At 37.9% G+C, this 27,220-nt stretch overlaps 1 protein-coding gene, 1 long non-coding RNA gene and 1 other non-coding gene across 3 annotated transcripts; all 3 read right to left on the bottom strand.

The window, feature by feature from the left end:
• Positions 1-4,335: 4,335 nt before the first annotated feature.
• Positions 4,336-6,794, bottom strand: LOC143876509 (uncharacterized). Its single transcript, XR_013250405.1, has 2 exons — positions 6,751-6,794; positions 4,336-4,803 (listed from the first exon to the last, which is right to left on the bottom strand). It is a non-coding gene; the product is annotated as an uncharacterized LOC143876509 (long non-coding RNA).
• Positions 6,795-8,070: 1,276 nt separating this feature from the next.
• LOC143877226 (serine/threonine-protein kinase BSK2-like) lies at positions 8,071-22,260 on the bottom strand. The gene is made up of 10 exons (XM_077379150.1): positions 21,779-22,260; positions 21,478-21,698; positions 21,193-21,328; positions 19,688-19,821; positions 16,696-16,801; positions 15,895-15,980; positions 9,930-10,118; positions 9,653-9,811; positions 9,222-9,335; positions 8,071-8,692 (listed from the first exon to the last, which is right to left on the bottom strand). Exons 1-10 carry the CDS (start codon positions 21,855-21,857, stop codon positions 8,441-8,443), a joined length of 1,476 nt encoding a protein of 491 aa, XP_077235265.1. The 5' UTR covers positions 21,858-22,260; the 3' UTR covers positions 8,071-8,440.
• On the bottom strand, positions 12,193-12,311 carry LOC143878021 (5S ribosomal RNA). Its single transcript, XR_013250852.1, has one exon. It is a non-coding gene; the product is annotated as a 5S ribosomal RNA (ribosomal RNA).
• Positions 22,261-27,220: the final 4,960 nt, after the last annotated feature.

Genomic DNA, 27,220 nt, shown 5'->3' with positions numbered 1-27,220 from the left:
TAGATTTGGATTGAGATGGTGGACCCCACCTCATAATAACATAAGGGGTAAAATGGTGGGGTTCCACCCTATGCATAGGTTTGGGTAGAGATGGTGGCCCAGCCATCAATACCTGAGGTGTAAAATGGCAGGCCCAAGCTCATGAAAAACATGAGGTGTAAAACGTTGGCCACATCCCATAAATAGCATGAGGTGTAAAATAGTAGGCCACATCTCATATCTCATCAATTATCATGGCCATCTTTTGATAAATTGGGTCCTATCTACTCCCATACCTAGGCAAGTCTCCCACTTAGTGATGTAACATTACATCATGCTTCTGCATCCACTATCCTCTGCGGCCCACTTTGTGGTGGTTGTCAGTTTGTCACTCTTACCTTTATTTTATGAGTTGTCTTTTCCACAAGGCGCCTCTTCCACGGTGACCCACTATGTGGTAACTGCACTTTCATGGCTTTAATTTTGGTTTTTTCTAGGTAGCCCTTTCTAGGTAGTACTCTCCATAGGTTGCTCATTATGTGACTTGAATATGTAACGTGGTGGTTGCTCTGATACCAAATGGTAGGCACTAAACTGATATGCCAAAAGCCCCACAACTGATAGAACGTGTGCGGCTAAGCCCTTTAAACCTGTACATACCAGGCCGGATCCCACCTAGTCCCATATCTACGCAGGCCCCACTTAGGACCATAACACAATCTCCTTTTTTCTCTCTTATATTTCCCTCCAACAAGAGCATCTGGTGAGCAACTACGTATTGTTACCTGAGTTACTAAGGTGGGCCGATTGTTTTTAGTTATTTCAAAAAGTGACACTACAATAGTCAATGAATTATGGGTAATGAAGAAACTATTGACGACCAAAAGGTAGCTGAAAGATTATTATTAGAAGCATACTCGACAAGTTCTGTGATATTGTTGTTGCAATAGAGAAATCAAAAGCCCTGTCCACTTTAACTCTGTAAAGTTTGTTCGGAAACACAACCATCTTTAGAGCAAGCACGTCCAACACAAGCTTCATCACATGAAAGAGAATGAGGTAGAGGCTCAAATAAAGAGATAGGACAGACAGAAAATTTTAACAAGAGAGAAAATTCATCTTGGATGATGACACTAAGAGTAAATGTAACAATCATATGACAGGTGACAAAGAGGGCTTCTTCTTTTTTTGAATCATATATCTCACTAATAAAAATCAAACGTTTATTATGTTCTAGGACTAAGAGATCTACTAATCATATATCTCACTAATCATATATCTCACTAATAAAAATCAAACGCATTTGCCCCCTTATAAAGTGAACAGTGGTCAACTTTAACGCCTTTTGACATCAAATCGCTTTTTTTTTTGGGAAGTGATATATCCACCCCTTTTGATCACCGGGAACACCCTCGGTCAGTATACATGGCAATCAAGGGCATTGAATTCTTCTGACATCAAGTACAACAACCCCTCTTTAGTCATTCATACAGTGTAGGGGGTGTTCCTGGTGATCAAAGGGGCGGATATATCACTTCCCTTTTTGTTTTTTAGAAATAGACAACACGTCATAGGATGGATGGAGGATAATTGATCCCCCGGAAGACTGAGCCCCTGTTCGGTTGAGATTATGATAACTGATAGTAAGCCCCCAAACCAATTATTGGAGCCAAAATCAATGCAATTTGAGTCCAATAATCGGTTTGGGAGCTCACCATCAACTATCATAATCTCCAAGGAACAGGGCCTGAGTAGTAGGCTAGTAGCATCCTCATAATTATACATGGCATGATTGGGAAAGCAAGTAAAGGTCCCAGAAAAAATCTATCATGTGGCTCTCCGACATAAATGCATGTTGGAGTCTAGAAAAGACATCCGATAAAGGTGAAGTTAAAGGCTACTGAGAAGAAACATCACAGTTGAAATACCTCCCTTCATTCCCTTTTACAACATAGGAGGGAGGGGGCCTATACTTCTGTACTCCCGGAACTCCTCACTGTAGATAACTTGGGAAGGAGAGTAGCCCATATAACCTTGCTTTAACTACTAGCTCTCCTATTCACATGATGACCTCTCACTTCCCAATTAATCTTGTAGAGAATAACCACTCAAATCTTTGCAACAAATCAATCCAATATGGGTTTTTTTAACATCACAAATAATTCTAGCCATCGACAATTCTCCATCTTCAAATGCCCTTCAATTCTTTCCATCCAAACAACCCATGTTAACGTGAATGCCTTTTTTTTTTTAATGGTGACATGAATGATGGTATGCTCCTCCTATACACCCTTTTTCATCCATAAGACGACAAAACCACTACCTCAAGAGAAGGTTACAGGAGTAGGGCAAAACCCACATGCCAAATTGAAGGATAATAGCGCTTCAAACATCCTTAACAATCGAGCAATTCATGAAGATGTGATTGCTAGATTTTTCATCCATCTTCCATAAAACTCGTCAGTTAACGATTTGACACATCTGCCACTTCGGCAAATTGATCGTCCTGATTTTTTGAAGCAACACTGTCCGGCGAAAAGCTTGAACCTGGAGCTCAGTAAATGAAAGAAAGAAACACGAAGATCCCATTAGAATCCAGTGCCTAAATCCTACAGTTATTGATAAAATAAGAAACATTCACCTCTTCAAGATGACATAACTCTGCTAAGGCATTAAACTCACTAGCTTAAGAATATAGAGGATAAGAAAACCAATTCCCCACACTTCTCTCCACCTCATTCACTCCTAACATTCAAGGATAGTTATTCTCACCTCACTTACCTATAAAGACACGGATAAGCACGGCGTAATAGAATACAACTTAAACACAAGTCTGCTCAAAACCTAATCACTTGCACTTGCCCACCCATACCGGATAAAGGAGGAACTCCCTAACACAAGTAACAGTCCACCATGCACTCGACCAATACACCAAATCAAAGAGGAACTCCCTTACAAGAGTAACAGACCACCATGTCCTCAACCAATACCTCGGCCCAACTCTCTCCCCTTCTAGACTTCCCAACCCTCTATATTTCCCCTATGATTTCTCTCATAGAGCTCTTCCCTTTTCCCCCAGATCTCCATAACCAATTTCCTAAGGGAACTTTATTCCTAGACAAGGTTATCCACACCAAGACCCCCACCTCCTTAAGCTTTCAAACGTCTTCTTGCTTAACAAGGTGCTTGTCCTTTTGCTTTCTACTTTCCCTTACCATAAGAAATTTGTTTGTAACTTCTCAATCTTTTTCGCTACATGAATGTGAGTATTGAAGAGGGACACGAGATATGTTGTGCAAATGTTTTTGTATTCTGGCATTGTCCATGACCCTAACAGACTAATGTGCGTGACACAGACGCGTCAACACGTGCTCCCAAGTCGGGGTTTCTAGGGCAGTGCCCCAGAACGAAAATTTAATTTTTGGTTTTGCATCAAAGGGTATTTCGGTATTTTTCTCTATGTATTAGGTTTATCAGAGTAAGGTTTTATTTGTGTTTTCTTAGTAAAGAAGAGTTTGCAACTCTAAAACCAAAATAGTGAAAACTCTTCTCCCATGGACACAGGCACTCCGAACAACGCAAATCTCGTGTTTTCTTGTGTGATTGTGTTTCTTTACCTCGTTTTTTGACGTTTTGCAGCACATCGTGTTTGATCCTTGTTGAGAAGATTTTTCTTAATTTTCTACAAAATAGATGAGCAGATAGATTGAAAGGCCATCGTGAGAGTGATTCTCCCCCCAAAATATAAAACAGATTTCTTCCGGTGCAGGCTAGATCCTTCTCCACACACTCCCACCATAGGATCCCAAAGCAACTTGGAAGGGATACCCACTTCTAGAGGTAACCCAAGGTAACTGATCAAGAACCTATCCATTCTTCACCCAGAATTATACACCAAAACTGACGCTTGTCCAGGTAGACATCCACCATGCAATGAAACTTTTGTCAAGCAATAGAAAATATAATATCAACTCATAAAAAAAAATTGTGCCATAATAGTGTCTCCACAACTTGAATTCTAGGGGTTAAATTTATACATACTATCTATCTTAAGTTACACTCTTAATAGAGATAATTTTTTAATAAAAGGTTTAAATCTTAAAGCACAAGATTTATATGTGTGGGGTCAGATGCCCCTGCAACATCAACTAACTAATGAATTGGGAAACTGAGTCGCTGTTGCATGCAACAGATTAATTACTTTGCAACTGCTTAATTACTTTATGCACTTTTAATAATCCCATATAAGTAATGATAAGAAGTTTTAGTAACATTTTTCTCTTTTAAAAATTCAACCTGATTACAAGGTAAACATTTCAAAGCATACTAGATGCAGCAGGCAGAGCAAATAGCATATAGAACAAAGGTTTATTTGCATTTATATGACTAGAAAAGGCTTTCTCAGTACAACAAGGCCTTAAGTATGCAGGAAAAGTTTGTAGATATGCAATCTTTTAAGTTTAAAACTTTACTCAAACATGCATCCTCACCGTAGTTCCAAAATACAAACGATGACCGTGTATTTCAACAATCTTTTTTCATGACCCAAAATTGGATTTCAAAGCTGCTCCTTGAGAGGTGAGAGCTTATCATCCGGAGACTGTGTGTAGGAAATGGAGATCAGCTTGGATCTATATTCTTCAGCTCCATCAGTGTCTTTCATGTCAACAGCATTAACATTTGTTACGTTGTTAGGCAACAGTTCCGAGGCAAGAACCTTATCTGGAATAGATTGAGAGATGGCAATAAGTGATTCCCGAGCTAGTTGTTGAGAAGCCAGAGGCTCATGCGCCATGTTATCCATAGAATATTAATGTCCTCCTTCTACAACAATTCAAATATACCTTTTAAGAAATGGTGAGAGAGAGAGAGAAGGCCAAGGAAATATAGAAGAGATTAATTTTTTAGGGTTTTAGAAATGAGAGAAGAATTTTTTTTAATGTTCTAAGTGAGAGAAGAATTAATTTTAATAAAGGTATTTTTTTAGAGTAACCACAAGCAAATTCAACATAACCACATGATCTTTCCAGGCACTTTGCTGAAGTGGGGAGAAAGATCAAAGAATCGACTAGTACTGCTGCAAGCCAGGTAATGGAGTGGTATTTTCCTATCTTTGACCCTGTGCAATAACAAGAGGTTTTTGTTGTCGGCCAACTGAGGAGTACCAATGTGGGTGGCCATAGCACAATATCAATCATATATTTACACATCAGACCAATATAGACCTGAGACAAAAGAATCAAACCCTAGGAGAATCACTAGAGAAAAGATGCCCTGATGATTCTCGTCATTCTTTGTATAAACATTCAAGTTTTCCATTGCCTGTTAACGCCTAGTTTGCTGCTCTATATGGTTCTCCGAGGATTGCCATCCAACGCAGGATGGATCATTATGGGTTGTTGCTCTAGTACGCCAGAGGACTTTCTTTTCTTAACTGCAAAGAGCCAATGACGTCGCAAAGTGTCCAATCTGACACTAAGGGGCCGTTTGGATATGCGGATTTTAGAATCCGGGATTTCTTCAAAATTGTAGCTAAGAGACAAGAGAAGAAGCAGACCAGCCGTCGTTTTTGACTTCTCACCCTTCTTTCCATCAGCAAGAGAGTGGCAGATCCTCCCATATTTCCATGTTTTAGAAATCACAGGATGCAGGAGAGATTTTTAAAACCTGAATTTCTCACTTAAAATCCAAGAAACGTTGTCAGGACAGCACACAACAGCTTGATCATGAACCCTCTTTTACATTGTTTTCATACTAAAAACCTGGATTCTAAAATCCGCGCATCCAAACGGCCCCTAAGTATCTACAACGAACCGGACTTCTATATATAGATGTAATGGTAGACATTCTGAAGCGAAACCTATCATGAAAGATTTGGATGAGGCATTAAACTTGAACCCTTAAATTGAATTTAGCACTTCCGCCTCTTGCAAGGGTCCACAGCCTCCAAAATGGTGTTTGCCATGTGCCATGGCTAACATTTGATGCCCTAGAAAAAGCTAAGTTTATATGTTATTCCAATTCATAAAGATTAAAATAAAATAAAAATCAAGAAGTGCTACAATGAAACCAATAGTGTTTGAATCAGGGCATCAACTGAAACTAAATCCCCATATTTCAATCGAGTACATACCATAACTGGTTCTCCTGATCCAGACCACTACCACCCACGAGACATGATCAGAAAATATAAACACCCCATACTAGAGAATCAAAGCCCTACATTCTCTACCTAAACAAGCAATCATCTAAATCTAATATTCACAACACAACATATGTTCCAAATCATTAACCGAAAGAAATGACTTCCCTACTCCATAGATCAGATGCAAGACAAAATGCTCCACAGAGGCTTGCCGTTGTCATCTTGTTATGCTCTGTACGCTCTACAGCTATAACAAGTGTATGAGAACATAATCACAACCACCTAATGAATATTGAATTAGGTGAAAATAATGTTTCTTAAACTCTCCTTCGCATCCACCTATCTATTTCTTATAATTTCAAAGGATTCAATGAAAATTTGTCTGAAGAAGAAACAAAAAGCAGTTGTTTCATCTTTAATGGGTGTGTGTTTAAAACACTTGTAGAAAACCCTAGAAAACCTAAAAATGCCGACTAGAGATCGTCGATGTGAAAAACCCAAAACCCTAAGACCCTAGGAGATTGCAATATACAGATCAAATCAAGATAAAATATCGTAGAACGAATCCAGAAGGAAAATAATTGCAGAAAAAAGAAGAAACGAGAAAAGGTTGGAATCGATCGAACCTGAAAAAGAGGTTGGAGCGTCCCTGTATTCCCCCCCCCCCCCCTCCCCCCCTCTCCCCCCCTTATCTACTTTCGAATTTGTACCTAGGGCTGCAACTCGAGCCGGGTTTTACCCGACCTGCATCGACCCGACCTGAAAATAGCCCGGGTTGAATTCAGGTTTCATGGGTTTCGGGTCGAGCCGGGTTTGAAGGGGCCCGACCCGAGTTTTTCTATTGTTAGTTAAAAGTTAAAAGTGAAAAACCACGCACCCACTGTTATTGTATGTGAGTGTAATTTCTGTTTCTATGAGTTGAGTTGATTCAAGTGTTTGATTCAGCATTATTTGATTCAAGTGTAATGTGAGTGTAATTATAACATTGTTTGATTCAAGTGTAACGTGAGTGTAATTTCTGCTTCTATGAGTTGAGTTGCCTTGCCAAACAAGAATTTTCCTTAAAAAATTACGTCAACATGAAAAAACCCGACCCGAGATTTAACATGGGTAGGGCCGGGTTTGGGAATCGTGGGTTTTTCGAAAAAATACCCGACCCGAGATATTTCTCGGGTAGGGTTGGGTTCTCCAAAACCCGACCCACCCGACCCGAGTTGCAGCGCTATTTGTGCCCCTCTCTGATTTCACACGCAACGACTTTTCACGCAATCAAAGCCCTCATTAAACACCAATTATATTATATTAAGAAAGATGCTAAGAGTCACCTCTAACTCTCTAAGCCCCTGCATATGCCACATGGTCATTATCGGATCGGTTGATCTGACCGGGGACGCCATTAAGATCTCGATCGGATTGATCCTAGGCCCTTGATCCATCAAGCCCACATTTAGTATTCAACCAACAAGTGCAAACATTTTTGTAGTCCTTTTATGTTAGATATGAGATATCCGTTCTCCATCAGACCAAAACCATGTAGGTCCCAACTGCCTCGATTGCGCATTCGTGTCCATTTGTAGGACTCAAAAATTTAGGTATCTTTAGCACTAGTCGAGACAGTGATTGCCTGCAGCTTGGTTCTCGTAGGTCTTGTTTGTTTTAGATTTCAAGAATCGATTTTGAGTCCAAAACTGATTATTGGACTCAAAATTAAACCTAATTTCAAGTCCAGAAATCGGTTTTGGACTCAAAAATCGATTCTCAAAATCTAAAACGAACAGGGCCTTGTTAGTGTTAAGCACAAATTATAGATGCCTATTAGAGTCTTTGGATCATATAGGATGACGCAGCACAGCACCGTGTCGTTCATTCAAATCAATCAAACGGGAAGGTGTGCATCCAGCATTATCAGTATTAGCTTAAAATAAGGTTTATGTTACTTAGTTAAGCTAAGTAAAAGGATTTCCAGATTCTACTTTTTCGTATAGTCAAAATAGTCTCCTCTCCAGTTTCATTCCTTCAATTTACAAAACCTCCTTTGAGAGTGGCCTTTGGGCCAATTTCAGGGCCAACACTGTTTTTCCAAATACAAAGTTCAACAGAGCAAGCGATGAAAACCATAAAGCATAACCATGCTAATGTTTCAACAGCTACTTATTTCTACTTCCATGAATATACATTGCTCTGAAACATTGCATTGGTTGTAATAACTCAAATTAACTCTCACTTATCAAACCATTTCATTGTTCTCATTCATCTATCCCTCAATCCAATGCCATTAATATACTGTACCAATCTGGAATCTCCAACAAGAAGAGTCTAGCCACGCCAGGGATTTTGCCGCTTTGCTTCGAAAGAAGCTCCATCATTTAACATGTCCTGAGCATCGGTCTCCATTCCGAGCTTGGAGAGGGCGAGGGCTTGCAGGTAGAAAGCAGTGGCCCACTCGGGCATGCACACTTGAGCCTGCATTGCATCCCGCAGGGCGAGCTCTGGCTGGTCGCTCATCAAATAGGACAGACCTCGCCTCGCAAAGACAGTGGCAGAAGGAACTGGCATCAGCAGCACCAACTGCATTTTCAGAGATGATACAATTTACTCACTATATGATCCAATAACAATCTTATTATGAACTCAACATAAAATATTGCAATGAACAACGAACATCTCCATTTCTATGTTAACATACAGGAAGACTCATCATCCGAAGTGTGACATTACCACAACTTTATTTTGGAGTTCTGTTCAACGATTGAGGTATCCATGGAAGAGGATGTGGAATAAGGTTAAATTTCCTAGGCTAAATTATTTTTAGAGTGTTGAACCACTGACTATTGAATTGAAATTAGTTATATGTAGAGTGAAAAAACAGAAAACTGAGAAAAAACATTTTTTTTTGTAGGTATCCTGACTTGAACCCACAATCATGTGGTTGCGTGACAAAGCATCTTCCAACTGGGATATGGGCTGGAAGCCAAAAGAGAACAGTTATAACTGGAGCTAGAAAAAAAAAAGAAGATGTGAAACATGCCTTTGAGTAATAAAGCAAACCCAAACACTAAAAAGGGTACGGCAGGAAAAAATGACGCAAGAAACTTACCTTTGAATAATAATCAATGGCACTCTTGAAATCCTTGTCCCTGAACGCAATATCCCCAAATTTCTTTGTATTTAACATTTCCTGAACCTGTTGTGTCCACTCTTGAAATGACAGCTTTATATTCACACCACAATGACAGAGAGATGCCATGTGAGATTGGAGGCATAAAAACTAGCATAAAGCAATACAATTAAAAGAAACCACATTTACTCAAAGTAAACGAATAAAAATTTAAGGAAAGCAACAACAAGAGAAATGTTTCTTGAGAAGTGTTCTTTGGCCAAAGGTAACACAAATGTAATGGATTTTTGTCAATTATTTTCACTTAAGGTTTGTCTTTGTCTGTGCAAGTTACAGTCAGTTTAAGAAGGAAATAACTTCTGGAGATCATCAAGGAACAAAACCCAATCCTTAAAAAACACTTTTTTCACCTCATTTTCTGCACCCTCTTCATCCTTGTAACCTGTTTTAAGCAAGATATCATGTACTGCAGTAAGATCCATCCTTGAACAAGCTTTTCCAAGAGGAGAGAGGATGGTTGGGAGCACCACCATAGTTTTTGACAGACCCATTAGAACAAGTGATGTTACCTGCACACCCCAATGGAAACCTATCAAGAAAGCCTGCATACGATTACAAAGCAAAAGGTCGCAAAACAATAACAGTAATAGCTAAATTCTCAACTCAAACATAGACATGTAATTCTACCTCACTTTGCTTTTGAAGAGGTGCCACTGACGCGAGAAGAAACATAGTATTGGGTCGATCTCTAGGCTCAAACTGAAGACATCTAGAAGCAAGTTCAACCAATTTAGTAGCATCTTCATTAACATATTGCCCCTCCAAGGATGAATCCATCAACATCAATACATTTTTTCCCCTTATTAAATCAAGCGCCTGCAATGTAACTGTTAGAATAAGCTTATGCAGCCTAAGGGCATTATAGTATTTTCATATTCTTTTCATAATAAATATATATGTGTTAGGACAAGTAGGCTAACACACAACATTTCATCACCAAATCTCTCTGTTAACATGGTATCAAAGCCCTAGGGTTTCTCGATGCCCTAGAGACCTCCATTGAAGACCTCTTGTCTTCCTCCATTGAAGCCCATGCCCATGCCCTAACTTTTTCTTCCATTGAAGCCCATGCCCTAACTTCTTCTTCTTTTCTTTCTTACTCCATCTTCACTGGTTGCCCCCCCTGGAAAACACAACTCTTCCCTGTTGCCCCCTGCGCGCCCCCCTGAGAAACCCAACTTTTCCCTGTTTGCCCCCCTGGAAAACACAACTCTTCCCTGGTCTTAAACAGTCTCCTCGTGCTTGGTTTGAGAGATTCAGTGAGGCCATCCTACGATTTGGTATGAAACAATGTGTTGTAGACCATTCTGTGTTCGGCTCTCGAAGCAAGGATGGTTTGATTCTCCTGGTTGTATATGTTAATGACATTGTTATTACAGGGAATGACAAAGTAGGAATACAACACCTCAAAGATTTCCTTCAGAATGAATTCAGCACAAAAGACCTTGGTGTTCTGAGATACTTCTTAGGCATTGAAGTGGCACATTCACAAGGGGGCTATCTTTGTCCCAAAGGAAGTATGCTCTTGATATTTTGGAAGAAACATGTCTTCTGGGGGCAAAACCTGCACAGACTGCCATGAATCCGAATGTCAAGCTTTCACCTGATCAGGGGGAGCCACTAGAAGATCCTGGTCAATAGAGACGGTTAGTAGGACGGTTGATCTATCTCACAGTCACTCGTCCGGACATTGCATATGCTGTTGGTGTGGTTAGCCAGTATATGAGTGCGTCTCGGACATCACATTGGTCAGCTGTGATTCATATAGTGAAGTATTTGAAGAAAGCTCCCGGGAAAGGTCTTCTCTTCAGGAAGCATGACCATTTGAGAATTAAGGGATACTCTGATGCAGACTGGGCCGGATCTCCTGCTGACTGGCGATCTACTAATGGCTATTGTACCTTCATAGGTGGAAATCTAGTATCTTGGAAGAGTAAGAAGCAGGACGTTGTGTCACGATCAAGTGCAGAAGCAGAATACAGGGCCATGGCTTACACAAGCTGTGAATTAATTTGGCTACGGTCGTTTATGTCAGAGATTGGATTCTCATACTCCTCACCTGCGTCCCTCTCCACTGACAACAAGTCAGCCATTCACATAGCTATGAATCCGGTATTTCACGAACGAACTAAGCATATAGAAGTGGACTGTCACTTTATACATCACAGGATTCAGACAGGCCAAATTCAAACCGAGTTCACTCGAACGAATGATCAGATTCCAGACATGTTTACCAAGCCGTTGAATGGAGTTCGATTGAGTGATTTATGTAACAAGCTGGGCATGTATGACATTCATACTCCAGCTTGAGGTGGAGTGTAAGAATAAGCTTATGTAGCCTAAGGGCATTATAGTATTTTCATATTCTTTTCATAATAAATATATGTGTGTGTTAGGGCAAGTAGGCTAATACACAACATTTCATTCTCAAATCTCTCTGTTAACAGTAACATCAATCACAACTTATAGCAGCTTCTGACAGATACTCCAAACAAACTGAAAGTAGCATTCATTATGATTTAGAAGAAGTTTAATATCTAGACAAGTATGGGTGGAAAAACAATCCTGTTGCTGGCTCTTACATTACAAAATTACAAATACAAGTGCAAATGAACTCCTCTTGGGACACCAAAAACCTTAGAAAGCTTAACAAACTTTGGTCAAATTAAACATAAATTTTAGTTAGACAAATTTTGAAAAAGATATGATATCTGCACACCTTGTTTAGACATTAGCACTCTTTATTTTAAACTATTAAGGTTGATTGTTGAAAAATTTCTATGAAAGTAACATCCAATGAGAAAAGAATAAATCTACGAGAGGAGGGCCAATACCAAAACAAGAGTGAATATCATCTCCCATTTTTTTTTTTGGGAAGATAAAAGTGACAGGGGTGCAACACGAGGATTTCCCAGGAGGTCACTTATCCCAGTACTACTCTCGTCCAAGCACGCTTAACTTCAGAGTTCTGATGGGATCTGGAGCATTTGTGCTCGTATAATCGCTCCCTTAAGATATATCATCTCCCCATTTAGAATCTAGACATCAATGTATAGGCATCACCACCATTCTTCTACCATACTAGAGAACTATGAGACTAAAAATTCTTTAAAAAGTACAAAAAAAAACACTTAAAGCAACTTTAAGAACATGAAGCAGGTAAACGATATGGCCCCTCATTTTGAAAAAGGAGGTGTAGATGAGTTGTAGCTACTCATTGGCCAGGAGAAGCACTTCTTATAGTCTATTGTTTCTTTTTGTAGATGAATGATCCTCTTTTTGTACTTTCATATTCATAATACAATCTTTGCACTATTAATAAAAAAAGGCACCAAAAAATGACATAAACCTAGATGAACTTTTATGAGCTAAGGTGTTTGGCATGGGTGACCCATTTCAAAATAGGGAGTTGGTTTCAAGATTGGTCACAGTCAACAAGGATCAGAATTTAAACTTGACCAAGATAACTAGCCTTCACTAGTTGCAGAGCCAAGTTCAAGTCAACACTATGTTTCGGCCTAGAGTCAATAGATAAATCAAGAACTCAATGGAATTGACTTGAAGGATCCAAGTTTTATATCTTTTAGTATTTAGAAATATCTTTTGGGATTCGTCTGTTGGAGTTCAAATTTGAACTCCACGTGCCGATACATCAGGCAGCACCTCTAACAGGCCATGAGAGGCTGGCCCCATAGCCAATTGTGTCAGGCACACTATCCTTGGCCTTATCAGGGACCGTTCGACCATCAGGCAATGCCTGCTAGTATCCAGTCTTCTGCAAGACAAAACCATAGCCCACTCTGATTAAGTACCTAAACTTCAACAAGGGTCTTTGTATGAAGAAGGCTAAACAAACCAGGATTGGAAGTCGCTCAAGTGTACAAACTCGGGAAATAAAAAATTGTGGACACACCATCCTACAGTAGTTGAAGTTCTGTAAATACTCAAAACACCCCTTCAGCAAAATTCGTCCCCCTCATAAGTTAGGGGCGTTTTTCGTCCTAAGGAGTAATTATGGATTAGGGCTTCTTTAAGAAAGCTATAAATATGATCTTATGTATTTTGTGGAAACTAAAAATAATCCAAATCGTTTGTTCTGCCCAAGGAGAAGATTTTTGTGGAGAAAGATAGGAAGATCAAGTTTTGAGGTTTGAGAATGCGGATTGAGGTAAGACTTATGTTTTAAAGATGATTTTTGTGTATGAAAGAACCCTAAAACAAGGATCTGGTGATTGAACAGATGGAAGCGGATATCTGATTTCGTTTATGATGTACCCTTGGATTCCTTAGGGTTCGCCTTGTTCTGGAATCCCTAACGAACCTAAGATCGGATCATTGTGATTTTAGAAATTGATGTCTCGAGGAATTTAATCTAAAATCTTAGATTATTTTACAACAATTATTCGCATTAATTCGGAGCTTGGAATTGGGTTTGGTGGATTCCCCTCATCGCAAGAGTCCATCGGATCCGACCATGCGTGATTTGAAGGTCAATCAGAAAAGTTAAGAATTTTTGAAGTATTGGAGAAATCGGGTGAAAATCTAGAATTCTCGCGAAAAACACATCTCCGAGATTCGAACACCCGATCTAGGGTATTTGGGCGCCCGAAGGGGGTTTCGGACGTCCGACTCAGGCACCCGAATGCATGTGACCCTAGAACCCGAGAGTGTGTATTCCCTTCGGAAATTCTCAAAGACGCCCGAAGTGGCTTCCAAATGAGGTGTTCAGACGCCCGAAGACCTTGGTCAAGCGCTCGAACCAGCCGAATTTTGTGAGTTGTTTTGAAGATTTTGGACTTCAGATTCTTTATTTTGGCCGACTTCTTGAGGCCCTTAATTGATGAATAAGGATTGTTTATGTTAGGTAATTGACTCCTGAGGCGGAAAAAGGAAAGATCTTTTTGTTATAAAGATCTGTAATTTCGTACTACTTTAGTGATACGATTCACCATTCAATGATATGCCTTTTGTTGTAACTTCTTAACCTTTTTGAATATGTGGAACTTCTGATAAACTTAAACTTTGTTTAGGGGCTTGCATGTTTATTCCTTATTGATTGAAATCTATTAAATTTTATACTCATTGACAACCTATGACTTTCGTATTGAATATGTGCCCCATAAATGGGATTTCTAGTGGAACCCTCATGAACCTTTCGACTATTGTGTACTCAACTATCTTGAATACCTTTGTGAAACCAATGTGACTCACTATCTCTGGACCATTGGACACCTTTTTGGACTTTGTGTATTTGTGGACGCCTTTTGTGGAGGCTTAGGTATATATGTGAACTATAAGAGCCCGCACCAATGGGGATAGTACGTTGGCTTTTGGGTCCCATCAGTGGCAAGGTTTTAAATTTCGGTTTTGGTGTCGGTTTCGCCAAAACCGAATCGGGCCGAAATTTCGACCGAAATCATGTAAAAATATGATTATGATTTCTTTTCTTTTTTTTAATTTCGACCGAAATGTCAAATTTCGGTGTCAATTTCGGCGATTTCAGTTGAAATTTCGGCGGAAATCTCATATATTTCAGTGGAAATTTTGTAAAAAGTCCAAAAATTAAATTTCAACCGTAATTCCGGCGACATTTCGGCAAAATTTTGGCAAAATCTTGTAAAGAAACGACTTCATGTGAATTTCGTTTCGCTTTGTGCGGAAATTTAAAACCATGATTAGCGAGTGTTGTACACTGGCCCTGTCGACATGTATGTGAACTTAGAAACTAGTTTTGAATTGTGGGCAGTCGGGTAAAATCACTTGCTTTTTGGGCTAAGCCGGTGACCTTGGGGTGATATCGTATCTATTTGATTGCTTGCAACGATCTCTTGTGATTTGTGACTATCCTTAATGAGATTCTCTCTCTCTCTCTCTCTCTCTCTCTCTCTCTCTCTCCCCTATTGTGACTCCCTTTTGTTATGGTATTTTGAGATATGACCTTGTGGACTTTGCTTCTTAGTTATTGTTCTTGCACTAGCCATTTCATGTGCGGCCTTGTACCATCTTTGCTTACCTATTGATTCTCTTTTGTTGCATGTTTTGACCCCACTTTCGTAGTGTGTTTTTATGTACTGGGCTTCAGGTGACTATGGTTTAACATTTTCAGATTTTGACCCTCGTGGTGTTGACGAGGGAGCGGAGGCATGACTTTTCGATTTCCAACTTTAGTTGATTCTTCTCGTTTTTATTAGACAGTGAGTATTGTTTAGGCACTATTGAGATTATGTTATTTTATTCATTATTGGTTTATTGGGGACAGTGAGAGCAAGATTTAAACATTTGATTATTTGGATTATTTACGCACTTGTGGACCTTTATGGATGCTATGATATGATATGAATGGTTTTGTTATTGCTTTGTTAGCCTTGTATGCTTGTAAGGTTCTCCTTGAAGGTGTACGGCGTTGTCGTGTTCCTAGGCTTTATGTGTGTGGCTTGTGGGCGTGACAAGTTCCTTTCCAAAACAATTGCATGGAACAGCATAACTCTATGCTATGAATGTATCAGCAGATCCATTAGATGTGTTGTCTTGAAATATCTTGTAGGAAAATGAAGAACAAACCAAGTATTGTTTGGAGTCGAATGCAACATACATGGCTAGGAGGGATGTGCTTCCCACTCAAAAGATCCAATACAACCGTCCCGTAACTGTAGATCATGCTTTCTGGGATGACCCTGCCTGCAAAATTGAGCAGCCAAATTAAATGCACTGAATGATTCTTGAACAACAAGTATATCTTCTATCGAAATTGTGGAATTACATAATAATATAATATGAGGCAAAGTTTTGCTTTTATTTACTGAATAAATCATTTTCACTTTGCCATTTGAAAAAAAGACAAATAATCAACACATGGCATTTTCGCTTGGATCACCACCATCAACTAGTTTCATAAAATCAATTGCATACCATAGGGAACGGTTTCAATTTCTATTAGACCAACAACATAGTTCTATAATCCCATTTCCCTTGTCCTTAGATAGAATCAAGTGATGCTCCTGCTTTGAAATTTTCTTGTTTCCTAGGTGCTTTGAATCTAATAGAGGTTTTTTTTTTAAGATGCTGAATCTAATAGTTAATTATTTCTTATTTTCTACAATCGATGATCTCTGCTCCCAGTTCTAGCCATGGCAACTAAAGTAGTTTACAGTACTCTGGACGGTTTAAAGATGTCCATCAAATTTATTACCATATGGAAGTGAGAAAGACATTTAACGATGCCTTAAATATTCATATTGCATGACACCAAATCAGTACCATGTTATAAACTATTTAGAAGTCAAAATATTAATGATAAAAAAAACTTGGATCAAAGAATGGCAATACGGGAAAGTTATGAACACCCCCTATAACAAGATTTAAGTCAATTACAGGGCAATAGAAACATAATTACCTGTTCGCAGGAACTCCGGAGGAGTGTAAGCCAAGTTGGTACTATAGCTTTTTCCATCTCTACTATTTTTCATAAGACCAAAGCTAGATAAACGAGGATCACCCTCCTGACATAGGTCAGCAAATATTTATTTTTAAACATAAAAAGATAAATATGTTTATCCAAATATAATAAAAAGGTAATTTCTAGAAGAATGTAGCCCAGAATTTAGCAAAGCAATTCCAGTGAATTACAAGACGTAGATAAACCTAATCATGGTCTAGATTCTAGAATACATTCAAACCTCAATAAAAAAAATTTGAAAGTTTTATAGCGTGGTAAGGTATTTTAGCAAAGTTAATCAATAAATGTGAAGACAAAATTAAACATTTTTAAATACATTCTATGAGCATATATGCAGCACAAGGTAACATTATTTTGAGTAATTATGCAAATTACACATTCTTCTTCCAAGATTTTGATGCCATGCCATCCAATAAACATGCCTAACAAGCATCAATTGAACACAGATGACGTAGAAAAACAAACATTGTCAAGATGAATGGAAAATGACAGATTTGAAAAAGAAAATTGCATTTCCTAGAACTTTCTAGATTGTTCACTGGAAGAGGATCAGTAAGTCTGAAAGGTATGAAAATGACAGATTTGAAAAAGAAAATTGCATTTCCTAGAACTTTCTCGGTTGTTCACTGGAAGAGGATTGGTCAATCTGGAAGGTTTGAAATTCCCTAATGTGTATATAAGCAACCTTGTAGATTAGAACATAGAAATAAATACTCAAGAATAAGGTTTGGAAGACAGGCGCATTAGATTAAAATGCAATTAAATACTCAAGAAATCATCAAAGTCAACTTGACTCAATTGAGGCTAGGGTCAGTTAAACACTTAAACCTGTAAATCAATATATTTTACTCTATTGAGTCACAACAAAACTTGTTTCCTCATAAATGCAATTTTTTTACCAAAAAAAAAAATCGTGGAACCCAACTGTTTAATTTTTGGGTTCCACAATTTTTCTTTTAGGGCTGGGGTGGATCATATTCAAGTTAAAAAAAAAAAAAAAAAATTCTAAACAGCTTCCTTGACCATTTCTTCCTATCAAAACCCTTGATGGAGCAAATTTCATTCAGTTCAGGAAACAATGTTAACGTATAGAATAATGGAAACACATCGGTTTAGATGCAAATTTTGGTGGAAATCTTGTAAAATCATGGAAACATACGCAAATGATGGGCATTTAAGATGAAACTTCAGGATGTCCCAGAATAAGCAAAGCATACACTAAAAAAAATCATACAAGGAAAAAAACCTTACCCATAGTGGTTTTAATAACATACACTAAATATTTATGCATAATAAATACACCACATTTCACATGCAAAAAAATATATAAATATAATACTGTAACACATATTGGTATAATATTCAATTAATACACTATACTCAACTCAACTCAACTAAGCCTTTGTCCCAAACTAGCTGGTGTAGGCTAATGAATCCTTTAGAAAATTTTCATGAAGAAGGTGAAAGGATCTCCCGGCTCAAATTGACCAAGTCTAATCCTGACACTAGTTGGGTTCATCTACATGGATCATTTTCTTCCATTATCTCCTATCCAAGGTCATGCTCTCTGTTATGTTCCTAGCCATCAAGTCTTTCCTCACTATTTCTACCCAAGTTGTTTTCGGTCAAGTTGAATATGATCCACTACGAAATATAAATTTTTATTTTCATCAAGTTGTTTTCTACTCAATTAATACACTACACAGTATAAATTTTTTAACTTGAATATGATCCACCCCATCCCTAAATTTTACATATGACAAGGCGTAGCTGAATCTGCACATGCCTTGATTTAGTTAGTTTTTCTAAAAAAATAATATTTATAATAATTTAAAATTTAAACTTTTTAATAAAATAGAAATATAGTTATAATATTATAAAATGTAATATATAGATAGCACTCAATTGTATGAATTGTGTTATTTATATATTTTCCTTGTTAATTGTATTTTTTATGATTTTTATATTCTATGCATTATTTTTTTAACATTTTTAATACAAGAAAATAATTATTTTTCCTACTTTTAAATCAAATATATTATTTCCTAGCATTTTTTGAAGTTTTATCTTAATTTTTTATCATTTGCACGTGTGTTCATACATTTTCTTGATTTTATAGGACTTTCACTGAAATGTTCAAATGGAGCCGACATGCTTCTATGTTTCGCCGAAAATAATGTAATACATTTTTATTTTTTTTAAATGGAAAAGTAAAGTAATACACACAGTTCCAGTTTTAGTTGCGGTGTGCATTTCGATTTCAGTATAGGTGGGGACGGAAGAGGAAAATTTTTGTGGCTAAGTAAACCAGGTCAAAGGTAACAAAATCTAAGAATCCTTCAACCAGAGTCTTTGTTTCAGGTATTCAGCACAACAATCTTGCATCTACAATATTGAACTAAACAATCACATTCTTTAGGTAAGCACCGGTCAAGGGTATCGAATATAAGAAGCCTAGAGCTCAAGGCTTTGTATCAGCACAACAATCCGGCACCCACACTAAAACCCTTGACAAAAACAAAGAACGAGGTCTCAGGAAGCATCACAAACTAACGGACACCAAGGATCAACATCTACCTAGAGTTGACAAAGACAAATTCAGATCAATAATAAGTGGATTTGATGTGCTCACATTTTCTTCCATATGATAGAGAAAACAGAATTTTCAATTTCTGAGAGAGAAGGATATAAAATACATATATGTTTGGAGAAACAATTATATAAACAAAATTGATAGCAGAAAGGCAATCAATGTGCAGAGAAAGAAGCATGATGATTGCCATAATTCCATTGAATCGAGGTAACAGAATATTTGCCAACCTAAGTTCAGGTTAAAAGGCATATAAACTTTAGGAATTTTGGAGAAAACAAGATAATCAGGTATACAAAAACCTACATTTTTTTAAATGACTACATTAACGATGTATACCTCATCAAAAAGAACTCTGTATGCATTCAAATCATGATAGATTCTCCGATTTTCAGTATTGCAATGATCAAGTGCCTGGGCAATATAGTGTGCAACCCTCAAACGCATTTCCCATGGCAATGGCTGCTTATCCCCTATAACAAAACACAAAATCTACTCATAATATATTAAAATAGCACATTTTCTACTCAACAATGTAAAAACAATACAATTTAACCGTCATACACATGGGTTCAAGCATGTTTTAAAAAATCAATCGCTTTGGAACAAATTGTAAAAAGGAATAAAAACCCAATTTTCCATGTCATTTTTCATTTATCTTTCTGTTCACTTTTGTTATTTACTAGTACCTCATCGCTATTTTGTATTATTTATTTTCGTGTCTATCTTTTTTGGCTACTTCATCTTGTCGTATGAGGCATCCAAGAAGGTCATCCTATATGCAACTCTTTTCCTTAAATTTTTTTTGAACAATAACTCGTTTCCTTCAATTACGTCCTATTAAAATTGAGACATCCATTTTATTCATGTGTTTATTTCTATGCCATTTCTTATATGCAACAAGTGACAGAGAGGTGCAAATATAAACATCTAAATTAAAAAAATTATTAAATAAAAAATATATCTTTTAATGCTTATGGTTATTATCCTACTTACACCAAAAAAGGGACACATGTGAAATCAAACAGAGACACCTTTCGTTTGAGTTGCTCCCCAACGTTCTTCTTCCATTCTCCTTGTAGATACAACGATAAAAAAAAAAAGCATTTCCCTTCATTCTCTCTTGCAACAGAGAGACAAGAAAAAGGGTCAATGCTCTCCACTTTACACCATTTTTTTCTTTTGGGTTGTAGAAATCAAACGGAGACACCTTTCGTTTGGTTTGCTCCCCAACGTTCTTCTCCCACTCTCCTTCAAGTTGGTTGTAGGTACAACGATAAAAAAATTTCCATTCATTCTCTCTTGCAACAGAGAGACAAGAAAAAGGGTCAATGCTCTCCACTTTACACCATTTTTTTCTTCTCATATTGCATCACCGATAGTTGAGTTGAGTTGAGAATTGCATCACCGATATCCACATGATCCACAGTAAACCATCATCTCACTTCTCCATCAAATTGCGACAAATCAGTTATCAATGATTGGTTCAAGAAATTGCAAGCTTTTTTCTATTCATTTGGTTCATGCTTAAATATTAAGTAGATCGTATAGAAGTATTTGTTCGAGGATTGGTGCAGGCAAACCCAAAAAAATCATATACAAGTATATACTAAAATTTGTTCATTTAAATATCTATTTTCCTTAAACCATTGCCTATACATTCATTTAGATATCTATTTTCTTTTAATCATTGCTTATACATTATTCAATAATTAACTATCTTGATGTTTGATTATATTTAGCCTCTAAATCATGCTTGTTTGATTAATAAACATTTTCTCTGTACTACTACTGTCTATCTCATTGTCTAAAATTCATACATGCATTCTTAAAGAGGATCATACAGTGGAAGAGATGCTTGGACAGAGTATCATTAGGCATGTATTCAGCTACCAAAAGACGCTCATCTCCTTCGGCACAGCATCCAATCAGATTTACCAGTCTCTTATGCCGAACCTTCCCAACGCCTGCTGCCTCTATCTACATCCAACAAAGAAAAAACAAATGACTCTCAATTCAATTAACAGAAATATCAATGTACCATTCTAAACAAAACAGAAATTCCAATCTACCATTAAAAAAGCATAAATGCCAATTCACAGTTCAAAATATCATAAGAGAAGCCTTACCACAAACTGTTGCGAATCTGGCCATGACTGCTTAGAGAAGCGTTTTACAGCGATCAACCGATTGTTCTCCAACTTACCTCTGTAAACGACATTCGGAGCTTTCTCTCCGCTCTCTGACACAATTAAATCACTCTTGAATCCGTTTGTTGCCAGACGAAGATCCGTAAGAGCGTATTCCTTAAAGGCTGGCACCTGATCTTGCTCTTCTGGATCTTCATTATCTACAAAAACACAGAAAAAATAGCTAATTTTAGAGTGCTAAGAGGCGAAAAAATAGGAAAAAATAAGAAAAATCAAAGACCTAGATCTGGTTTTTCTGCTTGTAGTGATTCTTCGTCTGGAGATTGAACATTGCTCGTTTTCGATTGCAAACAGCCCATGCTCACCTACATAGATTCCGAAACCCTAAAACATACCGCAAGACCGATATTCGGCAACGAAATCAGAGCTCACACCGAAACAACACCGATTTCCGAGTTATATCGGCAGTACAAAATACGGCAGAGGAGATTTTTTCTACAGTTGAAGCTCGAAAAGGACAAAAGGAAGATGATGAAGAAAAAGGGAGCTTTGAGAGAGATGCAATGCAGTCTGTGTCTCTTGGAAAGAAACCCTAGAAAGTGGAAAGTAAGAGAGAATACTGTTTGTGTGTGTCTTGGAAAGAAACCCTAGAAAGTGGATGATTTTTGAGGAGGTGTGTGTTTTGTAAACAAGTGACAAGTCCAACCAAGTCATGTGCGAAAGGAGGCAGAAAGATGTCATGAGACCTGTTTTCAGACATGGAGCGGAAAATGGGGAGTGTAGATATCACTTTGGCTTGGTTTTGGACAGTTTTGGTTTGCTTTTGTTATTATATTTATCTTTTATCTAAGTGGGTGGAAAACTTACTTTAACTGATGTGCGATGATTAGAGGTGGCGACATCAAAGTGGGAGAGAGAATTTAAGTGGAATATTAGTAGGTGGCTTACGTCTAACCGCATATTCAACGAAGCATTGAGTCAATCTTAGGCCTAACTCTGCTGTCTACATGATCAATGGTCTCGATTACAAATATATGTCCACATCTGGGATCCAAAAATTTATTACTAGCATCATAACCAGTGCCACAATCTGCAATCAATCACCGTTGATAAATAAATGAAATTACATGGTGATCGCATATTCATGAGTGTAATGGCGATACCACAAAGGTGTCACTATTGATATTTGATCCAACGACAGCCTCAGAAAAAGTCAGTTGTCATTGGATCAACTCGGAAGGGTGAGGCTCTTTGGCGTAAAGTCATGGGTTTGCTTCCCAGCGACGAGCGTTTGAATACCCCCTTGCTTACCCGATGCGCGTGGTTTCCGGGTGATTGCGCGTATCCGTAGGGAAATAGTCCTGCCTACCAAAAAAAAAAATACTAAGGGTGGTGCCCTATCATATCACACACATGAATATTCAAACACCATGTAAAAACACAATAAGTAAAGCTCTTTTTTCATTAATCATGTCTATTTTCGTAAGGCTTTTCCAATTGGGTTACTATTACAACCACCTCTTTGGCTATATGTAGCATTATTTGTATAGAATCTCACACGTGCATGGCTTTGAAGTTGGAAATGATAAGCGACCGAGCATGCGCTATGCCCAAACATGATTTGTGCAAAAGATCGTTTCTGTATGGTGTACTAGCTCTCATGCAAGTGTAGAAAAAAAAATTTTCAATATAATTAGGCGATCTAAACCAGTCATTTGTCTCAATTTAGATAGGATGTGCCCGAAAAATCCATATATATGATGATACTTACCCTCTGATATACTGGGATTTACCATGTACAGCAAAACATACGAGGCTCTATAGATTGGAGAGGGTTAGGATCATCTAATGGAGAAGATTTTTCTGAGCATTGTCTTTATTTTTCGGGCCCAAGAAACTAATAGTTCAGATAACCCAAATATTTAGGCCCCACTATGTTTTTTTAGTACATCATATAAAAACTCCGTTCTTAACCATGGGTTAAAATTTTGACCGAATTTCGGTGGAGAACGACACCGAAATTGACCAAAACCGAAACGGTCATTTATTTCAGCCGAAATTTTAGAATTTCAGAAATTTCGGTTTTTCCGAAATTTGACCCAAAAAAGCTATTTTTTTATATTAATTTAATATTTTACCGAAATTTCGGCCGAAATTTAATATTAAATAAAATATTCATTTCGTGTTTTGTACCAAATTTCGGTCGAAATTTCAAGTACCGAAATCGGTACCGAAACGGAAATTTTAAACCTTGTTCTTAACTAGGTGCATTTATGACTAAAACTTTACAATGAAAAATAAAGGGGGAAAGCATTGAAACCATCATTGTCGTGAATCATGATACGGCCTCAATGATCATCCTTGGGTATTTCATAATTTACATATGTGAACAAGAACAATGATTTGATGGATCCCCGTGAGGTGACCTATATGATCAAAGTCCCATGTCTTATGCGTTCCATATCTATAATATCATCCTTTTAGAGGGCTCCTAAAGCCACTTTATCTGATCATGGTTCCACGATCGATCATCCAATTATATTGAGACTAGAGCTCTAGGCCAACGCATGTCATATAATCGAATATGTTATACTCTGGTGGACAATTACAAATCTATCATATTGCTGTTAATCCCACAATGGTTATGTGACACTAAATAATTTGAGAACGTCTAAGGAAGGCAGTGCCCTAGGATTGCCTCCCTGCACGCGTGATTAATTTATAAATGTCGGAGACACAACTTTTGTTGGCATCTTGCTGCTACCAATGCTCTAACTTCAAATATGTAGTCTTATTTGCATACATGGACCTCATCTTGCACGTCCGTATCGCACTCATAATTTAGAGAGAGAGAGAGAGAGAGATGACGAGGAGTAGAAGGGTATTTTTGAGGCCGTATTTCTTTTGACGTAAAATGGGTGTAAAACAAATTTTATGACCACTTCAAAGTGAAAAATGGGCGTAAAATTTGTTTTACTCCCATTTTGCGTAAAAAAAAAGGAGGGTCAATGACAAAAGAGAGTAAAGAGAGTAGGAAAGGGTGAATTGTGTATCAGGCCTCACCTCTCTATTGATATCGACCATCAATGTAATATAAGACCTATGTTGGATCTCCTTTGCGTGTTTCAAAATAAATCTATACTATATATATATACTAAACGTGTTTCTTTCCTTCACCATCCGTTTTCAAAATAAATCTATACTATATATATACTAAACGTGTTTCTTTCCTTCACCATCCGTTTTTTATCGGAAAACTCTTTCCACAGAAAATTGTTACATAAACTTTTTATATGGAAGATTTTTTTACACCTCATGCATAGCATGGGTGAGGCTCATCATTTTACAACACATGTTTGGATAAGGTGAGGCCTATCATTTTACACCCATGCATAACATGGGTGGCACCAACCATTTTACGCCTCATGTTTTAATATGTTAGAGACCTCGAACTTCACTCAAATCCATCCATGAGTGGGGCCTGCCAGTTTACCTCCTGTTTTTATGGGATGGGTCCCACACTTAAATTTCTATGTAGAGTTAAAAAGAAATAAAATAGTACCAGAGGAATGATGTTTGCATTGGCTTGGTCTCCAGATGCACCTCAAACGTACACGCATCTAACTGTAAAAGACAGTGGTGTTTTGAAGAACTTCCAAACCCGAAGTATGGTTTTTTTTTTTTTTTTGATGGGTAAGCTGGGGTTAGGCAGGACCCCTACCAGATTTCATTAAAGAAAAAAGCACTTAAAAACATGAAGGAGGCATGAGGGCCAGCCAAAGGGGAACATGCTCCCCAATGGATCAACCCCAAAACAGAAAAAAAGAACTACAGAAGAGATACAATAGAATGAACACAAGAGGCCAGGTTATTGCCTTTGAAATGAGATGCCATCTCTATCATCCTTGATAGTCTGGAGCAAGGATGGGTGGGCAAGGAGAATAGGGATGACGTGCATGCATGGTCCAACAATGTATTTAATACATTTAAAACATGTTTAAATTTCATTTTAAACGTTTTCCTTAATAAAAACACAATATTTTTTGTCCTAACATGTTTTCAAAACACGTTTGAAAAAAAAAAAAAACATCGTTTATTCGTTTTGCTAACAATGGTCTATAGACCCAATAAAATAGTAATTAAGTTATCTCATTCCCACGGCCATGCATCATAGACACGACATCCTTCTTCAACCTCCCTAACACTACCGGTGATGCCAACTGGTGTCACCATTCTTACTATTCCATTAATGATGGTGACTTTGTCAATGGTAGTATTTGTTTTGGAAACTATAACTCATATTGCAAACTATTGATTAAGACTACTTAATTAATTGTATTGCGTTTTATGACAAATTGATGATAAAATTAACCCTATTTAGGGATACCCCAGGAGGGTGCACATGACTAAGAGGGTGTCTGGTGCACATGCCACAAAGGGAGTGGCCTTCTTGGTTGTCACGCCAGTATTTGTTTTTTCTTTTCTTTTCATATATCTCCATTTGCAGGTCAATGATTGGACTGGGATCATGTGTGGCAACGTCATATCCATGGTGGGATCTTGATCATGCTGACCACAAATTGGTGCACTCGATTCTGGCTTGTTATGGGCCTTCTTCTTGTGAGTGTTTCTCAGTAAGGCTGAAAGTTGAACTTGGCCAACCCAAAAGCACAAGTTAACCCACCTCAGGCTGTGTGAGCGACCTTAACAGAACTTGGCGCCATAACTTTATAATGCATAACGTTTAAAACGTTATGGAGGAAATTCCTCCATAATGCTCAATTCCATGCTCTAACACCCCCCCCCCCCCCCCACACACACACTATTGTTTTGGATTTTGAGTCCAAAACTGATTATTGGACTCAAAATTGCCTTTAAAAGGACAGGGCCTTAGGATTTACTAGGCAAAAGATGCCAAGGCCTTCCCAACAAAAGATGACAAATATCCATATTGATAACATCACAAATATTTGTCAAAAAACGCACCAATTTACTAGGCAAAAAACGCACCAATTTCAAAGGGGATTCGACATTGTTTCGTTACTTCTTTTCGTTACCTTTTGAAATTCAGCCAAACTTGTAGGGAGTAGGGTGTTTTTCTGTCTTTAACTTCAGTTTCTTCACCATGTCCTTTGACACATAATTCTCCATGCCACCTCCATCAATGATGACGTTACAAATTCTTTCTTTGACCATACACTTGCATCTGAAGAGATTATTATGTTGCGTGAATTCCTCTACTTTTGGTGTGCACATCACGCGATGTATCATCAAGGATTGCCCAGGAGCACAAATAGTAGGAATAGAATCTTTTGTATCTAGTTCCTCTTCATGCTCTTCTTCAGTTTCTTCATGATCGTCACCAACGACTAGATTTGTCGTACGCCGGCCACCTTGGGACACTTATGAGAGAGAGAGAGAGAGAGAGAGAGAGAGAGAGAGAGAGAGAGAGAGAGAGAGAGAGAGAGAGAGATTGATCTCCTTCTCCGACGATTTCACCGGAATCTAGCCCTACTCCGGTCGACTATCATTCCTCCATGCTAGAAACACTTCAATCATCACCATTACCTTCATCTACCTTGTCAAAACCCTATTTTATTGCAGATCTACTTTGAAACCCTGACTCCGGTCATCTTCTCCGGAGGTTTCGTCGGAGATTCTTGTAACTCTGGTCATCATATATCCTCAAATCTTGTTTTCCTAACCTAAAGTTCATCAGAAG

Source organism: Tasmannia lanceolata, unplaced genomic scaffold, assembly GCF_043159265.1.
Source record: "Tasmannia lanceolata isolate RefF3 unplaced genomic scaffold, GAP_Taslan_0.1 ptg000005l, whole genome shotgun sequence".
Taxonomy (NCBI): Eukaryota; Viridiplantae; Streptophyta; class Magnoliopsida; order Canellales; family Winteraceae; genus Tasmannia; species Tasmannia lanceolata.
This window is presented reverse-complemented; position numbering and strand designations above follow the sequence as displayed.